At 37.6% G+C, this 25,475-nt stretch overlaps 3 protein-coding genes across 8 annotated transcripts; 1 reads left to right on the top strand and 2 right to left on the bottom strand.

Annotated features, from left to right (window-relative positions):
* Nucleotides 1-4,971: 4,971 nt before the first annotated feature.
* On the bottom strand, nucleotides 4,972-20,894 carry LOC6557891 (AT-rich binding protein). Of its 6 annotated transcripts, none has more exons than XM_032737792.2 (5): nucleotides 20,820-20,894; nucleotides 6,852-7,488; nucleotides 6,195-6,765; nucleotides 5,787-6,039; nucleotides 4,972-5,256 (listed from the first exon to the last, which is right to left on the bottom strand). In XM_032737792.2, the coding sequence occupies exons 2-5, from the start codon at nucleotides 7,255-7,257 to the stop codon at nucleotides 5,098-5,100; spliced, it is 1,389 nt and encodes a 462-aa protein (XP_032593683.1). In that variant the 5' UTR covers nucleotides 7,258-7,488; nucleotides 20,820-20,894; the 3' UTR covers nucleotides 4,972-5,097. The 6 variants fall into 6 exon arrangements, with proteins under 6 accessions (XP_032593683.1, XP_032593681.1, XP_032593694.1 ...); XM_032737790.1 differs by lacking the exon at nucleotides 20,820-20,894 and adding an exon at nucleotides 12,221-12,363; XM_032737803.1 differs by lacking the exon at nucleotides 20,820-20,894 and adding an exon at nucleotides 12,221-12,361 and having other exon boundaries at nucleotides 6,285-6,765.
* Nucleotides 20,895-22,469: 1,575 nt separating this feature from the next.
* Nucleotides 22,470-23,232, top strand: LOC6558498 (protein LLP homolog). Its single transcript, XM_001983240.3, has 2 exons — nucleotides 22,470-22,748; nucleotides 22,816-23,232. The coding sequence occupies exons 1-2, from the start codon at nucleotides 22,563-22,565 to the stop codon at nucleotides 23,068-23,070; spliced, it is 441 nt and encodes a 146-aa protein (XP_001983276.1). The 5' UTR covers nucleotides 22,470-22,562; the 3' UTR covers nucleotides 23,071-23,232.
* A 193-nt stretch (nucleotides 23,233-23,425) lies between these two features.
* LOC6558859 (syntaxin-17) lies at nucleotides 23,426-25,213 on the bottom strand. The gene is made up of 2 exons (XM_001983241.3): nucleotides 24,674-25,213; nucleotides 23,426-24,572 (listed from the first exon to the last, which is right to left on the bottom strand). The coding sequence occupies exons 1-2, from the start codon at nucleotides 24,984-24,986 to the stop codon at nucleotides 23,968-23,970; spliced, it is 918 nt and encodes a 305-aa protein (XP_001983277.1). The 5' UTR covers nucleotides 24,987-25,213; the 3' UTR covers nucleotides 23,426-23,967.
* Between the last annotated feature and the right edge of the window lie 262 nt (nucleotides 25,214-25,475).

The raw sequence follows: 25,475 nt of genomic DNA, 5'->3' as shown, positions 1-25,475 counted from the left end.
TGAACTGAAATATGTTGTGCCTTAAGTTTCATAAAAACTGTGAGAAACAGAATGACAGAGAGACCTGGATAGATCTACCCGGCTATTGAAGCTGATGATGAATATATATTATTTATGGTGCTTTTATTTTTATATACAATCCGCCAGAGGATAAATAATTTTTAAGTATTTCGATATTCGAAGTATGCCCACAGCTATATTAAATAGATCTATATTAACTTACAAAGGCATACACGTAGAACCCATTTAAGTAGTGGAAGCAACTTGTTCATTTGACAATCTAGTCTGTCTATAAAGCGTAAAGGTCAAAGACACATAACCAACAACTGTGCGCGGCTCTGTTACGAGCTGTATTACGAGCTTTAATTAGTGTTAAAGTCAAACATGTAGAACACTGTTTAGGTAGATTCTGCAGCTAAGCTCAAATGAGATTTTAATGAATGACTCGCAGCTGTGTCAAAAACCACAGACGTAAACACAGACACCGCACCACCTCAACCACCCACAGCACCACTGCCCCCCTCCGATGGGTTGCCCGCCAAATGGTTGGCTGCGCTTTACGCTTAGCTGTAAAAAACGCACGCCGTTTGCTTAATTGTTGTTGTTATAATTACTTTGGCTATAGCTGGCTTTGGCTTTAGTTTTAGCTTTAGTTGTCTGCCGTTTTTTGTTGTTTGTTTTGCTTTTGCTGGTTTTACATCTGTTATGCAATACGTGTTGACTACTGCTTTTCGGCCACCTGACTTTAGTTTTTTACATGTGGTTTAAGCTTTAGTTTCGGTTTCGGTTTTTGGCTTTCATTATTTTTTTATTTTAGCTGTTCTTTAATGGCGGCCACGCTTTGCTCCTCTGCCTTGTTGGCTTATAATTATATTTAATTGTTGTTGCCTGACCTTGAGCCGTTTATTATTTTTATAGATATTTTTTTCTTTGTTATGTTTCATACCTCACATTCACCCACAATGCTGGTAGATCTGCTAACGGCACAAAATGTACGTTTAACACGAACCGTTCAAAAGCAGCTGACAGTTTTTTTCTTTTTAATACTGAGGGCGTTTGCGCAGTTTATTGACCGCATATCTTAAAGATAATAACAGCATTTAGTCGGTTGATATAATTAAGTTGGGTTAGCAGGGGAACCAATGGACTAAAGTTAGCTTCAGTTAGAATGTGCTAGTCGGGAGAACTCGACTAACGAATACCCTAAATTACTTAGTAGTGATTTAATATGCAAATAAAATCTGTTTTTCTTATCCCACCATAATTAAATTTTTAGAGTTATATGTCTGGTTATATTATGTGTTATTTAAAATGATATATTTTAATAAATGTGTCTTCTAGTCCTATCACAAATCGAATTGTATCCATAATGTAAGGCAGTCATCGATCGACGGAAATAAACTCGATCTGCCTATGTTATACGAGAACTTGTATACCATTTTTATGGTTTATAGCTCTTATATTCTATGAGGTCATCTATTCAAACAGATTGTTGTTCAAGAATAGTAATACCTTATGAGGCGGAATATGCTTCCCTCTGCTTGTTATATACAACTTCATCATACCCTATTTCCAATTTTGCAATGGAAAACCATGATCAGCAAAAAATGAATATGTATATTTAACAGAGCTAACTGCTTGATTAAGATAAAAGCGCTGACATAATATCTACTCGTATTATACACTCACCTTTGTTATATCTACTATTTCCACACCAACTTCCGTTTGGATTTATCGCCTTTTCCAAAAACTGACCTGCTCCAAGCTTCTTTTTCGTGTAGCTTGGCAGGCAAAAAGTTAAGGGTTTTATTTTTAGCTCACTCACGCACTTTTTGACCAACTGACACGGCAAAGACTTGGCCCATTTTCTTAGCTGCACAAGAGTTGACGAGCCGTGCCCAAAAACGATAACAAGACACACACTTGAAATGCGTGGCCAGATCTATAAAGGGGGGAATTGAGTTATTACACTTTCACGATCTGACCAAAAAGACGAGAAAAAAACGCCGACAAATTTTGAATGGTGCGAGTATTGCGCGATTTTGTTATGCTTGTTATGCTGCAGTTATTGTTATTGTTGTTTGGCCCGATGTTTTCTACACCATTTATGCCATTTATCTAGCAGGCTCTGCCTCACATGCTTTACATGTTGCGCGTCTGTAAAACTTTTGTGCGGTTTTCCGTTTTTTCGGTGGAAGCCCGAAAAATCACTCAAGTGCAACTTGCCAAATAGAATCACCAGAGCCGGGCCAGCTTTGTATATATGTTTGTATACGACTCGACTAACGATTGCCAAATCTTACATAAGAGCCCTCCTTTATGAATTCCGAATGCCGTTTAATGCCGTTTTCAGACAAACAAAAGTTCCGATGCAGCAGACCTTATGGTCTACAGCTCTTCAAGTTACGCGCAGGTGTGAAGCGAAGCGCGGATCGCTCGCATCTTTATAGAGTTTGGCCAACTGCTTACAAGAACTGAGTATTACAGCTGAAGTGCTGAAGAGTGCTCAACAGCTCAAGAGTAAACCACAAGCAAGAGCACTTTGGATTGTGAAAGAAGCTGCCTGTTAGCCCAACTGCTACCCAGCTGCCCAGCTACCTATCTGACTATCTACCTAACTGACTATCTAGCAACACTTGCAAAAAATATGTGAAAAAACTGTTTACTTTTGCTGGCAAGTGTAGCTGACCTATTATAGTATGAGAATAACTAAATTGTAGACTAGGTTTTGTCTTTAAAGAAAGAGTTCATTAAACTGTAGTCTGATAATAAATAAATCTTGCAAGTATATTCCAGGTTTCATCAAGATCTCCTTAAACCTAAACGAAGGTATTCAAACTGATAATAGCTTATAATAAAGTTGGGGCAAAGTAGATAAAAGACACAAGGAAGCTTCTCTCACCCCAAAAGATGTATATAATCTTGATTGCCATACGCAGATCCAATAAAAAGCTACAGCTTTCCAATTGATACATAATCAGCCAGATATATTATTGATCAACTGTATTTTTTCAAAATCAAATTTTATAAAATTCGAATAAGAAACACAAATTGTGTTGAACAAACCTCTCCTAGCCGAGCACTCTCGACTCGCACATTCTCACTTGTTTTTGTTATCAGTGTCAGTTTTCTCGACTCCAGGGCGTACATGTTTTTCCTCAGTGTATCTGTTAGCCCAAGAGCTGCAAGTTCGCCTTAACAAGAGCTAACGGTTGCAACTGCATTTCGCATTTCGCGTTTTGAATTTTACTCTGCTTTACTTTCGTTCACAATTCGCCGTTGCTTTTGGCACTTGGCAGGGCGGAAGTGCAACAGGAATATGGCGAGTGTTGCGTATGTTGCAGGTGACCTATTACCCATTACCTGCGTCAAGGTCAACGGCACCTAACTGTAAGTCGAACGCGTGCAACATATTGCAGCAGCAGCAGCGGGCGATTTTCCGAAGCGTGTCTGCGTTAAAATACAAATTACTAATTAGTTACTTAGCACTTAAATGTCGGCTAATTAAATGCTCCACTCTCGGCAAGTTGTGAAAGGTACTCCCCCACTTAATTGACCCTGAATAGCGCTCTCTAAGGCAAGCACTACACAGGTCAGCTCTGTTCCAAGGGCAGCTTATCTATCCACTGTGACGAGGAGGACCACAAAAATACTGACCTAATTTATAGCACATAACTTAACATTTATGATTGATCATGATTTAATTTGAGATCTGTGTGCTTAATACTAAAACAATTCACTTTAAGTTATTGCATTAATCATAATTTACTTTAATAAACTTAAACTCTTTCGTTACGACAGAATAAAATCAACTCACTTCAAGTCTTGGTAATTGGCTGATGATTAATCTTGAGGATGGCCTTAACCCATTGAATATGCATTGAAAGGGTATAAAGCTGAGCAAAAGTATGTAATAAACAGAAGGAAAAATTTACGATCCCATAAAACATATATATTCTTGATCAGCAGCAATCACCGAGTTGATCTAGCCAGTTTAGTTTGTGTTTCTGTAAAAACAAACCGATCTCGGAGACTATAAGAGCAAGATACTTGAAATATGGAAAGATAGATAAATGTGATTGATTACTCCATTTCGCGATTATCGATTAAATGTCAAGTAATACAACCCTGTCCCAACTATTTCATTCTAAATTGTCTCATTTTGCAATGTTTTTTTATGAAAACAAGAATTGTTTTAAGTTTGTAGCATTATCATTTTTATTGGGTTTTCTATATTTTATTTTATTATATATATTTTTTTCTCATTTTTTCATACTTGCGCTCATTTTTCTCATTCATCAGGCATACAGCAGAGTCATATACTTAATATATAGATATATATTTTCTTGTTTGATATACTTATTCTCGTGCCATTTGTAATACATTTTACATAAAAGTTAAGCATATGTTTCACAATTACATACCAAAAAATAACATAAAATTAATAATTAATACACACAAATTCATCAACGCTTTTCTTTAAAACTAAATTCAGAACTTCGATCGATTTATAGTTAAATACATAATAAATAATAATAAGTTTAAAGTTTAAGGCTACATTAATAAAATGGTTTTTGTTTGCATATTTTATACATTTCTTTTTTATACTTTTTTTTGTAAGTTTTTGTAAACTTTTGTCATTTTTTGTTTTTGCATATTCATTTTGAAAACTTTTTATTGCATTTTTTGGTATTTTTTTTTAGTTTTTTTATTTTTTATTTTCATTTGTAAATTGAAACTGTGAACATTAAAAACTACGCATTTACACAGCATTTTTTTTTTTTTTTTTTTGTTTTTACACAATTACTAATTGTTAATTTTGTATTTGATATTTTTGCGGCTTTGTTGATTTTTATATATTTTTTTTTGTCAAGTTTTTATTTTGAGTTTTTTTTTGGCAATTTAAAATACTAATTAAAATTATGCGCTTTGCCTTTGCGTCTTATTTTTATTTCATTTTGTTTTTTTCCATTTTGCCATGATTGTTTGAATATTTTAAACTCCCGCCTCCTCCTTATAGATAGAGAGTGAGGGAGAGAGAGGGAGGGAGCGTGTTGTTTATTGTTGGTTGGTTGTTGGCTGTTGGTTGTGTGTGAGCTAGCAGCACTTGCGATTGTTGTTGGCGCCGCTGACCAACTTGCAGTGCTGCATCTCCGAGCGACGAGGACGATGAGCCTTCGCCTGGAAGTCGCGCACCTTGTTGGCACGCTTAATGGCGCTGCGGCACAGCTGCTGATGCTGCTTCTTGTTGTTGCTCTGCAAATTGAAAAATTAACATTATAAATATAATAATATACAATATTACTATTAATCTAACGTATACTACTAGCAGCTGCCAGGCTTATATATTTATTAAGAATCCACAAACAAGTTTTCTAAAGAAATTCGCTATCAATTCACAGATTGAGTTTGATTTATTAGCCATACTGGAACTAAGTAAACTTATAGCTACAAGTAAGTTGTAGCTCTGACTGCTGCATATGCCTCTGGCTAATGATAATTCTGGGGTGAATTGACATCTAGTGGATTACAAAGATATTGAGGTGATTGGGAATGCTTACACTACATGGTCTAGTTTGAACTTATTTAAGTAAGTCCTTAGAGAGTCTGACTTGTTCCACTAGAAGATATTCAGGGTATCTTTATAGTTCTCAATGGGCCCTGATAATCTGCTAGTCGAGCTCTCTCAACCTGTTTTCTTTATATAGACATACATATATTTCTACATATTTGGTTATAATTTCTCTGAGTGCATAATTTATGATCATTCTACGAGTTTCGCTTACCTTCTGGCCCTCACGAGCAAGGGTCTGCTGCTTCAGCTGCAGCGCCGCATGGCGATCGAAGCGAGCGCTGTTGGAGCTTGGCTGCCGCAACACAGTCTGAGCCTGAACCTGGCCCTGGACCGGAGCCGGAACCGGAGCCTGCTCCGGCTCCAACTGTGGCTCCGGTTGCTGCAGTTCAGCTGCTCCGAGATCAAGATTTACAAAACTTTCGGTGCCCGCCTGGCTGGACCTAATACTATGATACACCGACATGCTGCAAAACAAAAAAGTCAAAGAAAATTGTTAATTGAAATATTCGAAAAATGACAAGTATACGACAAGTATTTCAAGCAGTAGCGGGGGTTGAGAGGGGGTTTAAGATGGGGGGTAGAGTTTTGAAGAGTTGTAAGTACAACAAAAATCACCAACCTTGGATGCTCAATCAATAGATTCTCAAAGGGTGATGTTTCCATATTGATTGGCCCAATCGAGGTGAAGCATGGTGGCGGTGTTACGTACCAGGACTCCTCCATCATAACGCCGGCCGATCCACAACCCTTGCCCGAGCTGCTGTCCGAGCTGCTGCCGCTGCTGCTGCTGCTGCTGCTCGAATCGCTGCCACTGGGCGAGCTGGTGGCGCCCCTCGATATCGAGATCGTCATCGGTGCATACAGCGATTGGCTGACAGCTGCCGACTGGCTGTCATCATCACAATTCTCGCTAGCTGCTGGTGCTGCTGCCACAACGTTGCGCGTTGAGCTGCTCAGCGTTCCACGTGCCGCACGCGTCCGTTGCAAATAGTTGCGCTGCTGCTGCGGACGCGGTCCGCTGTACAAGGAATGCGAATTGATGTGCTGCTGCTGATGCTGCCGCCGACGAGCCGGTGCCGAAGCGGCACCAGCAGCTGCTGCTGCTCCGCCGCCGACAGACTTCGCCTGCAGCTCGACGACGGACAGCTCCTCCTCGGAATCGCTGCGTGGCAGCGAATCCTCCTCCTCCTCTGCAAAATTTAAACATGCCAGGTATTATTAGTTATTATACATCTCAATAAATATATTTGATAAGCCGCTGCTTCTCTCAACTTACCCTCCTTTTCGACAATGTACCATTCGTCCTCGTTGAAGTCCTCGTCGATGGCGCCTTGTCCGTTTGGGGTTAGTAGCTTCGATAGAGTTGGGGTTTGCTTGCGTTGTCCGCCCTGCTGCTGCTGCTGCTGCTGATGTTGTAGTTGTTGCTGTTGTTGTTGTTGTTGGTGTCGCTGCCTGCCACGCCTATTCTTAGCGCCTGAACGTTTAACGGTGGCACGATGATTGTTGCCAGCAACAGATGGGGTGGTTGAGGTCACCTCGATTACATCGCCGCGCGATTGATCGTTGCCAATTGGAGCTACGTTGGAAGCGTTGGCCTGGACAGGATTCGTATCACTATTTTGAGTTGAGTCAGTTGACGTCGCTTGCGCTCCAAATAGAAACGTTGCGAGACTGCTAAACATTATACCAAGCTGGTGACTGGGTTTGCTGGCGACTGTGGATTGTGGTCTGGTCTCAGCTGATTGATTGATTGATTGATTGATTGATATTGCTTATCAAATTGAGATCAATAGAGAGAGATAGTGAGTCAGTGAGACACAGAGAAAGAGAGAGATTGCTTATATTTCTTCCTATTTTGTTCCTGGGATCAGTCTTTATTTATTTCTTTTGTACGCTGTTCCTTTTTTTTTTGTCTGCAAGCAAAAGAAGAGTAAAATATTTAATTAACAAATTGCATACTTCATTTCAATGGAAAGGCAAAAGTGCACCTCAAATTTGTATAAGAAATACAAAATAAAGAAAATTTCAATTACTTTGATTACACTAATTATTTACGCTCTGCGAAAAAAAAAATTACTTTTTCTTTTTCTTCTTCAATTGAGCTGTTCACAGTTTGACAAGCACTGTGCGAACAGCAACATTTATTGTATATATTATATGCCATAAAGCGACGGCTGCCACAGCCCATTAAGCTGCCAAGTTGATAGCTGGATGCCCACCCAAGCCCCAAGCCCCACTGCCACCTCCCCTCCCTCCTCTCCTCCCGGCTCTTATGCAAGCCGTGTGCATGCAGCGAGCATATGATCATGGCAATTATATATGGTGCTATATACACACACATATCTGTATACATATATATTATATATATATACGCCGACATTTAAATTGAGCGCACGTCATAGACATCTCAATTTGTATCTGCGGCTGTGCAACCAACAGTAAATGTATCTGTATCTGTATCTATAGCTGTGACTGTGGCTGTGGCTGTTTTAGCTATTGTTGTTGTTGCTGTTGTTGTTGTTGCTTCTTTAGTTCCACTTTGCCATTTGAATTGCACTGCAAAGCATTTCCATTTCCAGTCTAAAAAAAAAGAAAAACATAAGAAAAAACTGTGCCAATGGGCAAAGCAAAATGATGGCTCTACTTTATGGCAATTGTCTGTTAAATTGTGATTGTGAGTGTGGCTATGTGAATGCACTCACACTCACATTCACACTCACACTCACATTCGCAGTGCCAGCTGATGGCTAAAACAGCCAAAATAAACACAAAGCAAAACTTCAGCTGAAATCCAATTGCAATTTGACCGCAAAAACTCTCTGTCTCTGTCTCTGCTTGTGTTTCTCCAGCTCTAACTAGGGTTCGCCAGTGAAATCTCAGCAGAGACACTCAAAATCACTAACAAGCATAACAACAGCCAGCATCTATTAGCCTGGCTAACTGCAGCAGCAGCAACAGCAGCTTGTAAACACTTTTGTGCGACAATTTGCCAAATACTAAACAAGCCAAATGTCAGCGAAAGTTTGCCCAAAAGGATTGCTTGTAATTTAATATGTATACATCAGCTGACAGATCAACTTTCACTAGAACTTGGAGCAATTAAGTTCTGCAAAGCACCTTTTGAAACCTCTCTGAATCTGATCCACAGAAATTACTCATTATTTGTTTTCAATATAAGCCATTTAAAAAGGGAAAGTGGGTAATTTGCAGGTCCAATAATAATATATTACTAATATGTATACATTATTTTATCAGATTACTTTCACTGCAACCTAAAACAATAAAGTACTGTCTTAATTGAGAGAATGGTTAAATATTCGCATAATGTAATATAATTCGCATAAATGCAATAATAAGTAGAAAGGAATTTAAGCTTCAGATATTGCTTGTATTATTTACCAACTGTCAGCTAAACCTTCACTAGAACTTAATGCAATAAATCGCTGTCTTAATTAAAGGAACTTTTACAAAGCACCTCTCTCACTCTGTCACTCTGACTGCCTCTCTTTCTCTCACTCTCTCTGTTTACAGTTGCACATATCTTAGCGCTTATTTGGCCTAATTAGCTTAGTTTAGCTGCTGTTAAATGCAAACACAGCTGTCTGTCATAGGCAGTGTTTACGTCGAGCAGCCTGTGCCCAAAATGTCACAATTAAAAGCAAACACTAAACAGTGAACACTGCATATGGCATACTCAATATATATCTTGCCTAATATTGCCAGCAAGTCTGACGTCTGGCATGCCAAGCATGCATATATTTCAGATATGCATTCTATATATATATATATATATATATATATATATATATATATATATATATATATATATATATATATGTATATAATAATAATAATAATAGCCTTTACGACATCCCCTTTGGCTGTTGCCCATTTTAGGTTTAGTGCATTCCATGTTGAAAACACGTACCAAATTCAACTGCGCCTCAAAAACAATATTTGCTTTTAGCTTTTAGCTTTTATTTTGCCAATTCACGCTGAAAACAGCTGATAAGCGTCCAAAATGGAATGCAACAAACAAATGCCAATGACTGCTGTCCATAATATATATATTATATATTATATATATATATTATCATAGAAATAAATTTGCCATTAAATCATTTTCACTTTTGTGTCTTTTTTTTTGCAGCTAACCTTGACCATGTAAATTATCTGTCAGCTAGCTAAAAATGTTTGTTTGACATCCAATTTGCAATTGTCTTACGTTCAGTTAAGGTATATATATATATATATATTTGTGTATATAGATTTATATATCTATATATCTAGCGTTTATTTTCGCTGCGACCTTGATCGATGGCTGCTCACTTATATAAGTCTAATAGAGGCATCATATGTAGTATATACTACATACTATACCTATGTATATATATATTTATATAGATTTAACCTTGGCAGAATGCATTGCCATTCCACTCCCCTGCTTAAGTCAACAAAGTGTGGTCTCTTTTTGTGTGGCATTAGCCTTTTTTATTATTACTGATTAAGTTGTGTGTTCATTTTTGCCAACTCATTTGCTGTTGCGATAAGAGCCATACACAAGTCCAGACTTGCTGACTAGACGGCGGCCCAGTGCCTAGTCTTATACTATATCGTATACAACTAGCTGTAACTAAAGTCTAGCGTGTCTAGCTGCTAACGAGTCGAAAGTTCAAGCGATTAAATCATACACGGGCAGGCTGGGAATACACGTTAATTGAGAATCGGGTTGGGGCTGGTTTAATGAACTTGAACTAATTACGACAAGTTGGGCAAGCTAATAATAGCTGATCACGGAACTAATCAGAAACTAACCAAAAAACAAGCAAACTGAGGAAAGCTAATCTTAAACTTAGATTTTTAGACTACAAGAAGAATCAACCAGTCAGAGGAAAACAACCTTTTCTACATTCTCAAGCTGCAAGAAAACTTAACTAGACAAGAAAATAAATTTAGATTTAGATAAAGACTAAATGGCAAATATTGATCGCAGAATGAAAAATCTGCCAGAAAAATGAACTCTATAGAGGAAAACTGAATTGCAATATTGAATCTAGAATGTAAAATGTTAAATTTAGATTTTTCAGCTGCAGAGAAATTGTAAATTGTAAATATTGATTGAGGAAAGCAACATTGAAAATAGATTTTTGCCCTGCAGTCTCAATTTAAACAGATGATAAACAAGAACATAAAATTGATGTAAGTAAATTTAATAAATCTTAGCAAATAAATTCTTGATCGCCGATTTTTAAGGCACTCTTCACTTGTCATACACTTTTCACTCGAATACAAATTTAATCTCAGAAAATATATTCTTAGTCTTATGATTTTTAACTTCACTTCACATTCTATAAGTTTTTCACTAGAATACAAAATTAAACTAACTGTATTTATTCTGCAACTTTCATTTGTAGATTCACTTCACTTTCCGTTAGTTCTCCACTCACATCCAGAATGTGAATACTTTAGCTGAAGTCTTTAGCTATTGCACAATAATGAGTATGTCTATTTCAACAGCAAATTAAATTGTAATTACCAATCGCCAACTCAGCTTTCAATAAGCAAACAAAGAGCTATATGCATATATACAAATATACATACATATACGCGCATATACATATATACAATGTATATAGTAAATATCTAAAGCTTTTCAAGTTCCACACAAAAAACATCAGTAGGCCGCCCACACTTGCGTAAGGCCGCCCACACTTGCGTATGTATTTCAATAGGCGTATCAGTTAAACGTATCCGATTAGTTTAAAGCTTAAAGTGGCTTTTGTTTCTTTGTTAACTATTGCGCAAACTTGTGAATATTATTATTATTTTTTTTTTTACCTTTTAGGTCAATATGCTAATTTTATTTGTGGACTTTGAAAACCGCAAAGTCAATAATAACTTGTTAGAAATAGTAATAGTGATAACAATAAAAAGAATACTTAAAGTGTAATAAAAATTAGTTTAATAATAATAATAATAATAATAATAATAATAATAATAATAATAATAATAATAATAATAATAATAATAATAAAAATAACAATAAAAATATTAATGTATAAATAAAATATAAATTATGCAATGGCCACAAAGACGACGTTGACGTCAGAAGCGACCTTGTGGCGTACCACAAAAAATAATAGAAGAAGCATCACCAGTAGCTGAGCATAATTTTTAGCCACACCACAAAAATATATATTGCACTTAATTAGCACCGTTTCGAGTCGAAACGCTGTTCGTGCACATCAGCTGTTTTGCTCACCTGGAGTTGAGAATTCAAAGGGCCGATTTCACAACTGAAAACAACGTCCGCAACACAAAAATGAGATACAAAAATGAAACGAGCAAACGAACAAAAGTGCAGATACTGCAAAGTCGACACTCGTTTGCCAACTGAAACGGAAACGTATTTGAATTTTGAAAGCGCACCAAAAAGAACAAAAGCTGCACACACAAAAGCTGAGAGAGAATCTATCTGTGTAGTTGCTGTAGCAGTAGCTGTACCTGCATTTGTAGTTGTAGTTGTAGTTAGCTTAGTTTAGTTTGAGCAGCGCACTTTTTTGTTTTGGTTTTTTTCAACACTTTTTTTGGGGGGCGGGGGGGATTTATCTCGAGCATTATTTTATGTTGAACTTAACTATTTACCTAAGAGTTGTTGTATCCGTGTGTGTACCGTTTCGTTGTATGTGTGTGGGTTTATTTGTTTCACTTTTCTTTTGCTGCACTTATGCTGGTGCTGCTGGTGCTGCTTCTGCGGCTGTTGCGTTTGCTTTCAAATATCAGAGACGAATGTCAACTTGGCCTCAGCAGCTGCTCAGCCGAAGCAGCAAGCGCAGAGAGAGCAAAGAGAGAGAGCTCGGCAGACTTCCAGAGAGCGAACGATCCAAGCGAGCGTATCTAAACACATAATTATGTATTTTTTTAAAACGCAAAAAGCGACAAAAGCAACGTGTGAACGGGAGAGGGAGAAGCGAGGTGGGCAACTCATCTTTTTTCAGCTGGTAAACAAAAGCACAATATGTTTATGCTCCAAAGCAGCTGAGCGGACGAGCTCGAGATGAACGCAAGCCGAACACAAGCCGAGCGAACAGCCGTTCGCTTCGTGCACATTCGTTGTCTGCTCGATCGATCCGATCATACGCAGAGTTCGTGTTATTTTGTTTACCAACAAACGCGCAAGTGGTGCTCGCTCTCTCGCTCCCTCTCTAACAACAGCACAGTCTCGCTTACACTTATTGTCTGTACACACACACACACAGTGACTTTAATAAGCTTTTGCTCTCTCAGCTCGATCAGCTGCTCTAACGTTTGCGCACTGACACACTTTTGTTGCCCCTTCCCCACCTCGCTCCACCTCTCTCACTCTATGCGTCTCTCTCTCCCTCTCTCTCTCTCTGGCGCAGTTACTTTATTTTTTTCGTTGGCTGGCCAGCCGAGTGGGGCTCATCGCTAGTTGTTTTTGTAGTTTGTGACTAAGAGAGCAACAAACAGAACTGCCAAAAAAAACATTATGTATGTGTGTGTGTAGTTGGCTGCTGTTGTTATGCTTATTTTATATGTGTTGTTGCATTTTCGTCTGCTCAAAGTTCAATTTTGAAATAAAAACAAATATACAATGCTGTAGACTCTTTAATGCCCAGTCACGAACAATCAGCTTTAGAATTTGAATCGAGACTAAGCATAATATTGTAGTTAAGCATATTTATTAGTTTCGACGTATTGAATTGCCAGACGCTGCCAGAAATTTTAATTAACTGGCATGCCTAAGCTATATACATACATATGTTTGTATACATATGCAGTCAAACTTTGCTAGTCAAATAAGATAATCACTTTAACTGTACTTTGTTTACTTCGCTCTATGAAAGAAACCCCAGCAGCGAAAAGATCCCATTACGAATTCGAACATATAACATTTTATGACTTATTCTAGGATATATAACCACTATAAATAAAAACATATAAACATATATAAATTGTATAACCGATATTACAAAAGCACTTTTTAGAGAATAAAATTATGTGCATTCAGAATGGATTCAGTAATGAAATGTCATTCACTACTTCACTGCTGGGACACTCTAGCTGAACAATTTGCTCTTCTAAAAACATTAGAAAGAAAAATTAAACACAAAATTCACCCGCACAAAAGCTTTCATAATTTCACGAGATAAAGAAAATCAACAGAAAAAAAATAAAAGAGAACAGGCAAAATTAGCGAAAAGCTAAACAACCTCGCGGCCAGGTTCAAGGTTACTCTTTTTGCTTGTTCTATGTTCTTATTTTCATTTGTATTTTTAGAAATTTTATCATCAAGCAACAGCTGACACAAAACTGTAAGAGGGGGCAGCCAGGCGACAACTTGTAGCTAGGGCAAAAAAATAGCTGACGCAAGGCAACATTTCACCTTATATACACATGCATATACACATACACACATATATACATTGTTTAGATACATACAGATATGCGTGCGTAAATCTTGCCTAAAAAAAAAAACGAAAAAATTCGAAAAACAGTTTTATAATATCAGTTTGCACGCGTCTCGATTGTTATAAACAAAAGAAAAAAAAAAGCAGAATGTGCCACTAAAAGTATGTAAACAAACTTTGGCGTCATTGCATAAAAACATCAAAACAAAAAAGCCCAAAATATAAACAACAAGCACAACCCAAATAACACTTTAAACAAAAATAAACAAACAAAATTGCTGGAATTTCTGTTTTGTTTTGGTTTTGTTTTGGTATTGTTTTTTGGGGTCCTATCTAATCATCTTTCTTGTTTACTGATAAACCAACTGGTAGCCATTTAGAGCCATAAATTAGCCTCATCCCTGCCGAAACTCTCCGACATAAAAAGTGTTTGTCAGTTTCTAAACAAACTCAACTCGACGGCGGCTTCATCAAAAACAGTGAAATACAAATCTAATATAAAATGCTGATCAAAGCTTGAGCATTTCTCAACTGCGCATAACCCAAACCCAACTGAATATCACCTCTTCCCACCCACAAACCCCCTTCCCCTTGTCCTTCCCTATCCCCAACCCAAACCAACCCCAACTGCGCTTTGAAGAGCATAGCTTGGAACGCAAATGCAAATGCGCAGTTTTTACAGTTTGTTTGACAAAATGCTGCGAGACTTAATCACATCTCGATTTCTATTGTGCCCCAGAAAAAAATCGTACACTTAAAGCCCGACAGAGACAGGCAGAGAGAGTGACAGAGAGAGAGAGAGATCGACTAGCAGATACCCTAAAATTAGCTGTTAACGTAAAAAGATGTTCAGGTTAACAAAATCTGTTTCTTCTACGATATTAATGCAATTTGGACAGCTGATCTATAATATATCTGAGTATCTTAAGTATCATAGCTATAGCAATCGAATATTTATCGATATGCGTGAAATAAAATGAGCTTCATAAATTGAAATCTTTAGCTTCTATAGTCGGACAGATCGGCTTGTTCAACAGACAGAAACACGAAGAAGGCAAAATGGACTCGACGTTTTATGCTGATCAAGAAAATATATATTTATTTAATGGAGTCGCAGATGCTTTCTTGGAATCCAACTTACGGTCTTTCCCAGTTTTTATGGGTTCAGGGCATTCAAATATTTACTTACAGAACACTTTTAAATTGTGATTTCAAAATGTGAATTTAGAGAAAGTATTTGGTCAGACATGCTTCCCTCTCTCAGTCAAATACTTTTATTTTATTATACCAAAAAAATGGGTTCAGGTTATTAAAATACTCAAGTTTTAATAAATGACATAAATAAGTGAAATAAATAACTCAAATAATGCCAAGACACATTCGACTAATTGCAACTTACATAAAAACAAAAATATATATATATATATATGTGTATATATATATTTATACTGGGCTATATAAGTGCTCTACAATTCCAAAAGATTTCATCTGGGAATGACGCAAGCGTTTGATGATTTGCCGCACATGTTCAACACTTGTTCTGAGATTGTATAATACGAATAATTAAATGTGGATTGTGGATTGCGATTTGTGGATTGTGTGGATGGTGGATTGGGCAAGCATTTGGCAGTTTGCCTGTATGCCTGGGCTTATCGTTTGATCGATGATATATATACATACATATATACGAAGCAGGTTTCCCTAGCACAAGTATAATAATAATTAATGGCAATTTACTTATGAACTTTTTGTATTTCCAGTTCTATGCACTTTGCTAATAATCGACTTTTAAATGAGATTTTATTGAAATTAATACTAAGAATATAAACAGGAGCGCGTATTTATATAGATTTTATAAAGCGTAATTGCTAATGCGTCGCAGTTGATATATATTTATATATGTGCATATATTTTTAGGCAATTTATTTTTGCTGGGCGACGCATATTTCTTTTTATCACCTTGTTTATCAGTAAAGCAACGGCTCTCTTTAAATGTATATGTAAATTGCTGAATATATAGTATATATAGCTGGGTCAGTGGGTCAACCGTCAATCTATCAATCCAACTGTCACATTGATGAATATATCAAGGCAACCACAACATCATCATCATCATCATCGTGATTTATTCAAGAGTCGTAGCTCACATCACTTCTAATAAAACACCAAACAATGACTTAAATGCACTTCAATAGCTCTAATACATCAACAACTGATATTAGGGCGTATTTCAGATAAGATCAGATACTATCTATCAATGTGGTAGGGTTGAAAACTTATACCATCAATAATTTCTATCTCTCTAAAATTAGATAAGACAATTTCCACAGCTGATACTATTTCTAATTTAGTTCTGTAGAAAGTTATTTGGAAAACATTAATGAAAATTAACAATGATTATTTACTTTACATCAAATTATTATATTATATTTATTTATATTATCGTTATATTTAACGAGCAAACACTGTACTTTATCTATACAATTGCCGAGCTTGTTTTGATATATTTTGCGGTCAAGCTTGAAGGAGATGTCAACGACCCCATAAGGTATATATATATAAATTATTGACCAGCCACACTAGCCGAGTAGATATAGCCAAGTTCAGCTGAGCCAACCCTCCTCTCTTGTAACATTATACTGTATAATATATATCCATAAATGTTAAGTTATAGTTGATTATTGTAAAAACCAATACAAATTTGTTTATTATACAATAAAAAAAACTGCTTAACCAATTTAAATTGCTGCAATTTATATTTACCAGTAATAAAGCGAACAATCAAAGTAAACCTCAACCTTAAAGCTACCAACCCCGCCCCCTTCCCCTCTTCTTGAGGGGCTAGCTTCAAGCTCAGTTAGTAACTGGGCTCAGTTGTTGTTGTTGTTGATGTTAACTGTAACTGTTGGCCAAATTATTTCCCCTGCAAACACGCAGCCAAAGCATGTTTCTCTCAACTCTCTCTGTGTCTCTCTTTCTCTCTCTTCCTCTCACTCTCTGCATTTCTCTGTTGTTTACAAACAAATTGCTGTGTTTGACCTGCGCACTGGAAAAAACTTTCTTATATATACATGTATATATATAAATATATATATATATTTATGCTGCAATTATGTGTATGCTTACACACACATGTGTGTGTGTTGTGTGTGTGTGTACAGAAAGTAACGACTTCCTCATTGTGTAAAAAGTAGGCACCTAAAAATGAAACTTTGCAGCATTTTTGGGGGTCACCTTAGCTATTCTGTTGTAGGCCCACTGATTTTGTTGGTCACACACACGTAAGACACACACGCACACACACGTAACACACACACACACACACATTGCGTTCAATTTTGGGCTTGCAGATTATCGATTAGCAGTGGGAAATGAACACGTCACAGCCATTAAGAGGGGGAAGGAAGAGCTGCGCAGTTAAGCATTTGTTGTAAAAAATTGCAGAGCCTACCTTGGCTAAAATGATGGCTAACGTATATATATATATATTATTACTGGCAACACTTTGCCTTCGCCACATATGACGTCATTTTGCGCTAAAAGAACAATTCGATGTCATAAGATACAGCTAACAGATACAGATACAGCTAAAGATACATCTGAGGAAACGGCTTGGATTTGTTTTTATTTCGGGTTTTCACAATAGCAAAAACAAAAGGAAAAACCCGCAGGCCAAAAATTCACTTTCGCCTTTGCCTCGGTTTTGTTTGGGTTGTTTATGCCATAACTCAGGCAAGCAAATTGGCTGGGTCAAAAGAAGAAAACAAAAAAGGAACTGCCTGACACAAAGGAGAAATTCGAGAACCAAAAATAAAGCACTTGATGTCTTTATGCATGTGGTTGTGTCTGTGTGTGTACACTCGGAGAAAAAGGCTGTTTTCAATTTCAAGAAAGATCCTTTAATATTACATATATAAATAGAAGCAAAAGTACTTTTTACACTCGTTAAACAAGCTATTCTAAATTAATAGATATGAATAACTTTTGCACCTCAAATTGGACTCGTAATATATGTAATGAATACCAAAGTAATTATACTACTACACACAGAGAAAAAGCTGTTCCACGTTCCAAGTTCCAATTATAGCTGCAAAAATTATGTATAAATAATTTGTATATCTATCTATCTATCTATATAAAATACATTTCCATTGTTTTCACTACTTAACTACTTATTTTTCAGAGTGTATATATGTATCTGCTACACCCATAATTACAGTTACAAAAAGCTGTTGACTAACTGTCAACAAATAGTTTTTGTCGGCAGCTAATTAGGGTCTACATTCTGAGCCGCTTACCTGGATCATCATTGTTATCATAGTGACCTGTATGGGTATACCTAGGTATATCTATATATATATATATATATATATATGGAAAAACTGCGGCGTCAGCTAATGAAAACGAGTAATGCGCTCTAATGATGACTTAATTGTTTAGCTGACTTTCTATGTGCAGACCAAAATGCCCTCAAGTGTCTACAGATAGCAAAAACTGGCTCAAACAAAGGACTTGGCCAATTGTCAGTTGCAGTTGCAGTTAGCCTTTGTTTTGTTGTTGTTGTTGTTCGTTGTTTGTGTTGCCAATTAGAGAGATGCTCGCAGCCAGATTCGATGTCGGCTCGTTAGTTCAAGACCAAGTCGTGCTGATCTCGGCCATGCCGAAATTGTATCTACCAGATACATAAACTTGAACACAAGCACAAACTCCAATACAAACTCGAATCCAGCATCAGCTGTTTGCTGTTTATGTTTTTTACGCTCTCATTTCATCATTTTTCTTTTTCTTTTTTGCAGACTGGCCAGACTTGATTTATTGCCAGCTCGCTCTAACTCCAGGTCATATATGAAAAAGGGAACAAGTGAGTTCGACTTGAAAATATCCTGTAATCAACAAAAATATACCACTCGTAGTTCGTAGTTCATCTTCATAACTTGCTATTATGCTAAAAAGACGAGTATTGAAAATTAGATGAAGGAGTTGATATAGTTAAAAAACTGGAACCAAATACAGAACCAGATATCGTACTCACTAATCGGGCTTACCCTGATTACATTTCTTAAAAATAACAACACATTTCAACTAGTATTCTCTTTGAAAATACTTTTACACATTTTAAGATGTTATAAAATACTAAATACTAAATAATTCCTGCTGAACTTTCACAGGCTTTGAAACTGATACGAAGAAATACATATGAAAATGAATATGATTGGTTCTTAGCTGCCATTCTCTGCCTGTCACATACTGGTTTAAAGCCCAGGCTACCCTTTCTATGCACATTTACTTATTAGAGGGTATCCTAAAACAATGAGTCGGGCCTTGCAAGACCTGTTCTGTTGCTTATTGTGCACTTTTGCTGCATGATTCACTTGGTCTCACCTTTGGGGCCTGTGATTGGGTTTTTTGTCTTCTTTTTTATTTTGGTACCTTGCGAAGTATACATAGGGTACTATGGAGTACCAGGGGTACTACGGGTACTAGAGGTACTAGTATAAGGTACTGCATTGCACTGCTTGTACCCTCGTCAAGCGAAAAGGTTGCCTCAACAATTTCTTTTTGTTTTTCTCTCTTTTTTGTGGTGTGCATAGGCATTTCCTTTATTTATGACCCACACACACACAAAACACACAACACATACACAACACACACACACATTCAAATTCCATACACAATTTATTGTCTTTGCCTTGGCTCTCAGCCAGAAGCGAATCAAATGAAAATATTATGAAAAATATACAAAATAACAAGAAAAAACTGGTGACAAGCGTCAAATGAAAAAGGCGCACACAACCTGGCCTATGAATTGCTTTTGGTCGTATTTATTTATTACAAAAATGCTAACAACCAAAACAGCTGACGATGAATATCAAGAATTTTTTAATGCCATTTGTCACAATGCCAAAAAAGTTTTAAGTGCCTCAGCCAAAACGATTTTCAAAACTGTTCTTTGCTCTTAACTGATAACAATCGTTTGGGCCAAAAACGCTGAAAACGTGATGCTAGTTAAATTTATGGCCTAATCGAAATGAAAGACAAAAACAAAAGCACAAAACTAGCATCGAGTCCACAGATTCGCAGCTAAAGATACGATTTGTTTGCAGTGCGCTACACTGAGCAAAAAACGACCGACTAGAAACAAAAGTGCGTAAATGTAATTGTTTTTTTTTTCATATTTTAGTTTGTTTATTCTTAATGAGGCATAATCTTGAAAAATGCTTAGCTTAAGATTTCTTGCTGACTGTGAATCAAGAATACATATTTTTGATTTCAACTTTCCACATTTTGCTCTGTGTATTTGGTAGGCACTTTTGCTGACAGGATGGACAAGTTCTGCGAACAGTTACGAGCACAGGTCAGACTAAATCACACACACAAACACACACACACACACACACATATATATATATATATATAGAGTGTGAACTGTGAAAAGGTGCAATCAGATTTTTTTTTATTTTTATTTTCAATTCTTTTTTTTTTATAAGTTTTTTGTTTTCTCGCTTGGCTGCATTTTTGCTATGTGTGATTTTTCTCTATATACGCAAATCGTGCACAAGAACAATTTGATGGTATATACACACAAGAATGTATATGTATATATATATATATATACATTTATATAGTATGTATGTTAACTTCCAAGCAAATGGGTTCTTCTTCTTACTCGCTCGCTTTCTTTGCCATTTTTATGTTGACTTCCGCAAAAGCATTTTGATTTTGCGTTTGCTTTTGGTTTTGGTGTTTTTGTGTTTGTATTTGTGTGTGTTTTTTTTGTATTATTTTTTGGGGTTGTAAATATGCACACTTACTTGGCTGGGGCTTTCTTTATTGATCCACTGCAGAGAAGGACTCAAAAGTAGCTTTTCGCAACACTTGAAAAGTATCTAAATAAGAATTTTCAACTTTAACTCACAATTTGAGCAGTTTATATTTTTATAATTTATTTTTTTTTTTGCTTTAGGGGCGGGGGTGAGTTCTTTTTTATGCTGTTGTAGTGAAGTAGTAGCAGAAGCAAGACGAACAACACAAACTCCGAGACGTTGGCTAGCTACGACTGACGGCGAGCGAATGAAGCCAGAAGAGTTCCCCAGTTTGCTTTTGCTTTTGCCTTCCTTCCTGCTTCTTCTTCTTCTTGTTTGCTGCCAGTGTTGTTAGTGTTGTTGTTGTTGTTGCCAGTGCTGTTAGTGGTGGTGGTGGTGGATGTGTTGACGGATGGCTGCTGGTGGCTCTACCAGCTGAGCTCGACACAGTTACCCTGTTAAATTACTGCTGCTGCTGCTGTTGCTGTTCCTGCTGACACACAACAACAACAAAAACTGCTGCTGCGCCTGTGCAAGAGAGAATCTCCTTCTCCCTCATCTCTCTCTTTGCAACCAACAGTCTTACCTAAAGTAAGAAGTCCTTTGACTTTAACTACTAGAACAAGTCTCAATTAGAAAAAGAAAGAAATTACTCCGACGAAACTTCTATCTTAAGCTAAAAGATTGATTTATTCCAAGTTTCCCATAGATAGTGAGACACACACAGGGACTCACATCCACTTGTAATGCTGATGAAGAGTATATAGACATCTCCTTCAAAATACCAACAGCAAGCGTATAAAAACTCATTTCTTGCATAAAAATCTAAATATTTCCCATATAACTGCAAAAAGTGTATAATAACTAATATAATATAACCAATATACCCCATATTCAATGTCTACACATAATTCGGCTCAGTTAGATAGAGTATTCTCTCTTCGTTTTGCCTTGTTATTCATATATACTGCCTCACTCTCTCTCTCTCTCACTTTCCACCTCACGCTCTCTTGCAATTAGCCACTCGCTCTCTCCCCTCACTCTCTCTCTCTCTTGCGAGTAGGTAGTCAGCATTAGCAGCTGACTTTTGTTTGTACACAAAAATCATATTGCATTCATGAGAATGAGCGAGAATGAGATTGAGAGTGAGAACTGGTTTTGTGCAGACAGAAAACATTGCTACATCTGTGATACACACACACACACACACACGTACATACATATATACATATATAAACCATATATCATAATTTTGACAATACACAAACGTTTTTCGTAAGCGATACCATTTTGGCAGCAGTTTGGCCTCTAGATTAATGCTACTTGTAAATTTGGAAACGCAATTCTTGCTCAAAATTCGTGCTGCAATTTTACCCAAAAACAAAAATACGAATTGGGTAAAAAATAACTTTGCTAAACCCGTTTTTTAAGCGCTGTTTAAGCATGGATGATTTATAGTTGGAAGCGTGTTTCAGAGTAATTAAATTAATATTGTAAAAAATTAACAGATTTTTAAAAGAAACGGCTTTTTAAACATTCTTTGGCCTTTGTGGTGTTGCTCTATGTTGCGGTAATCGATAGTCTGTTAACCTGCGCTGTTAACGCACATTTGAGTGACGTGAAGTTGGCTGCCACGCATATCGATATAGTAGCCAAGTGTTATCGACAAATATCGCCTGCAGATGCACGTGTTGATATTTTAACAACGCATATTGGGTAAATTTAATCCAGAAAATATAAAGAATATAGAAAATGGGTCGCTCGAATCGATCGCGCAAGCGTCGCGATGAAATGAACAAAATCAAGAAGGATCGCTACGATGCCAAGGAGTTGATACGCCTGAAGAAAACGCTGGGACTGCTGGATGCCGATGGCAAGGAAATTAAAATGGAAATTGGCGAAGTGGCCGAAATCAAGTCAGCCAAAGATATCAAAAAGGTGAGTGCGAGAGAGGGAGACAGAGAGCGAAAAGGGAGATTTAAATTTCACTCTAATATAATAACAGGCAGCCAAAACGAGAGAGCATCAGGAATTGATCTATGAGCATCAAGAGAGCCTGGAGAAGGGCAAGGAGATTTTCCAGGTGAATGAGAAAACGGGTGTGGAGCACGTCTACAACAGTAAAACACTCAAAGATCAATTTGGCAATTATCCTGCCTGGTTCAAGAAGAAGAAGACTGCAAAGCGTCTACGCAAAAAGCAGCATGCACAAAAGAAGAATTTCAAACAGGCCTGGACAACGGTTAATGTGCCGCTCTAAAAAGGGAAAGGGCGAGCGAGAGAGAGGATTAGTTGTTAAGCATTATATACATATGTAGTATATAGGAAATTTGTAACTGTAACTACAAAACAAAATGGCGACTTATTGTTAGCAATATATGAGTTTGTATTTTTGTATTGCATATTAAAGCCTTAAAAATTACACAGACGTAAAACTTAAAAATATGGATACATAAAGTACAGTTAAAGATAAAGATTAGCTACTTGGCTTTTAACAAATTCATTTAACGCTTAAATGTAAAGTGAGAGAGAGAGCCCAAATTGAGTAGCTGTTGTGGACGCTGAGTATCTGTTGTGGACGCTGAGTATCTGTTGTGAACGCTGAGTATCTGTTGTGGACGCTGAGTATCTGTTGTGAACGCTGAGTATCTGTTGTGGACTCCATTGTGAATGTCGGCTTACGCATGGTGTAATAAAATAAGGGGGTGACTTGACTCTGCTGCTGTGGTGATGTTCGAGGCGAATAGTTTTTTTGACGGTCGGTGTTTATGTGTTTCATTATTATATATATTTACTGGAATCCACAACAGATGTTGAGAATGCACAGTAGACAAGCAGAATCTACAGCATATACTCAGCAAACACAACAGATTATTAGCATCCACAGCAGACACAATTCACAGATACCCAGAATACACATCATCCACTCAGAATTAGTTAACATATACTCAGAATCCACAGCAGATGTGTGTATCTAATCAGAATCCACAAAGGATACACCGAATACACAAGATACTCAGCATCCACAATGTCTACTCGTCATCCACAACACCATCCACTTTCACTGTATGGAACAAAAGCTGCGCACGCTGCACAAAACTCCACTTGCAACTGCAACTCGAGGAGGCATCTTATTCCTGGCCAAGGTCAACGTTTGTCATTCGTGCGATTTGTCCGCCAACTCCAAAGTCTCCATAGAATCGTTATCGTTATTGCCCTCCTGCTGCCCCCGTTGCTCCTCAATATTCCCATGCAAAACATCTGGATTGCTTTTCAGCACAGATCCCCCAGTGAAACCCAATATGCCACAACCCACAGCAGCCAATCCGCCCGCCTTAATTCCGGCGACAAGGCCAATGGGTCCACCGACACAGGTGCCGAGCAGGGCACCCACAACTGGATACATGGCTTTCTTGTAGCCCAAGGCATTCCTCAGACTCCGCTCTCCCTGCTGCACATTCTCCAATGCCTCCTCGGCGTTATCCGCTATGCTTTGGACACTAGTCGCCTGCTCCTGGGTCAGCTGCCGCATGCCGTGGAACATGCCATGCAAATCCTGAATCTCATGCTGCAGTTGCTCCATTTGCACTAAGCATGCCTCTCGCTGCGCCAGCTGATGCTGCTCCAGCTGGAAGTCCGTCTCCAGTTGGGGCAGGGCATGTTGCAAGGCGGGCACATTCACAATGCTCACCACCTGGTCCTGATCCTCATCCTGATCGTCATACCGAGAACTCCGCGAACTGGGCGACTTCAGCTTCAATTCTGGTTATCGATAACAAATGGAGAATTAGAACAGATTGTTGTTAGTGATAGGAGCAGTGTTGGGCTCACGCTGCCACCTCTAAGAGTGAATTAGGATTTACCTGCAAATCGTTTCATGCCCTCGAAGGCTTTATCCTTGCCAGGCTTCATCAGATCATCGAATCGCTCCAAATCCTCATCTCGCAGTTTCTCACGCAACGCATCCATTTCGAGCAGCAGATTCTTCATTTGTTTTATTACCCGCATCGCATTTAATTCCTCCTTTTTGATCTTCTGCCAGTCGCCCAAAGCGAGACTCTTTTCAATGTTGCTGCGATGATTCTGCAGCAGACTCAGATGATGGGGCACCGCCTCATCCTGGAAACGCTGCACGGAAACTGCCGCCTGCTTTAACGGTAATTTGTCGTTTGTCATTTTTGTTTTTTATTGCACTTTGGATTTGTTTTTGTTTGCTGTGGAAAGTGAAATCTGTTTGCCTAATTTTGAGCTGCTCTTGATGATTTCTGCGGGCAAATTACCCGCATTTAATTTACAACTGCGGACGTAGTACAATTCTTATTGCGTTCAATTCAGCTGCTTGCATCTTTAAAATTGATAATAATTCTTTTGTTTTGGTGCAAATTAATATTTCAGCTGTTGTTTGTCTTGGCACTTCTCGCAATTCATACATAGCGAAGGTTACACTATTGCGCAGTTGGGCTCCACATTCGAACAGGGCAGAACTCTGACGTCATAGGAACATGTTGCCAAACTCAATGAGTATATTATTGAATGGTGCAACTGTATAAGGTGGTGGCATGAGCTATTTGCGATTGCGCTAGAGATGGCCTGACAATTGAAATTGAATTGAAAACTACCGAAACAGATTTGAATATGTTGCCATCGTTCTCTTACCTATCGATA

The sequence above is a fragment of the Drosophila grimshawi genome, unplaced genomic scaffold, assembly GCF_018153295.1.
Source record: "Drosophila grimshawi isolate 15287-2541.00 unplaced genomic scaffold, ASM1815329v1 contig_44, whole genome shotgun sequence".
Classification (NCBI taxonomy): Eukaryota; Metazoa; Arthropoda; class Insecta; order Diptera; family Drosophilidae; genus Drosophila; species Drosophila grimshawi.
This window is presented reverse-complemented; position numbering and strand designations above follow the sequence as displayed.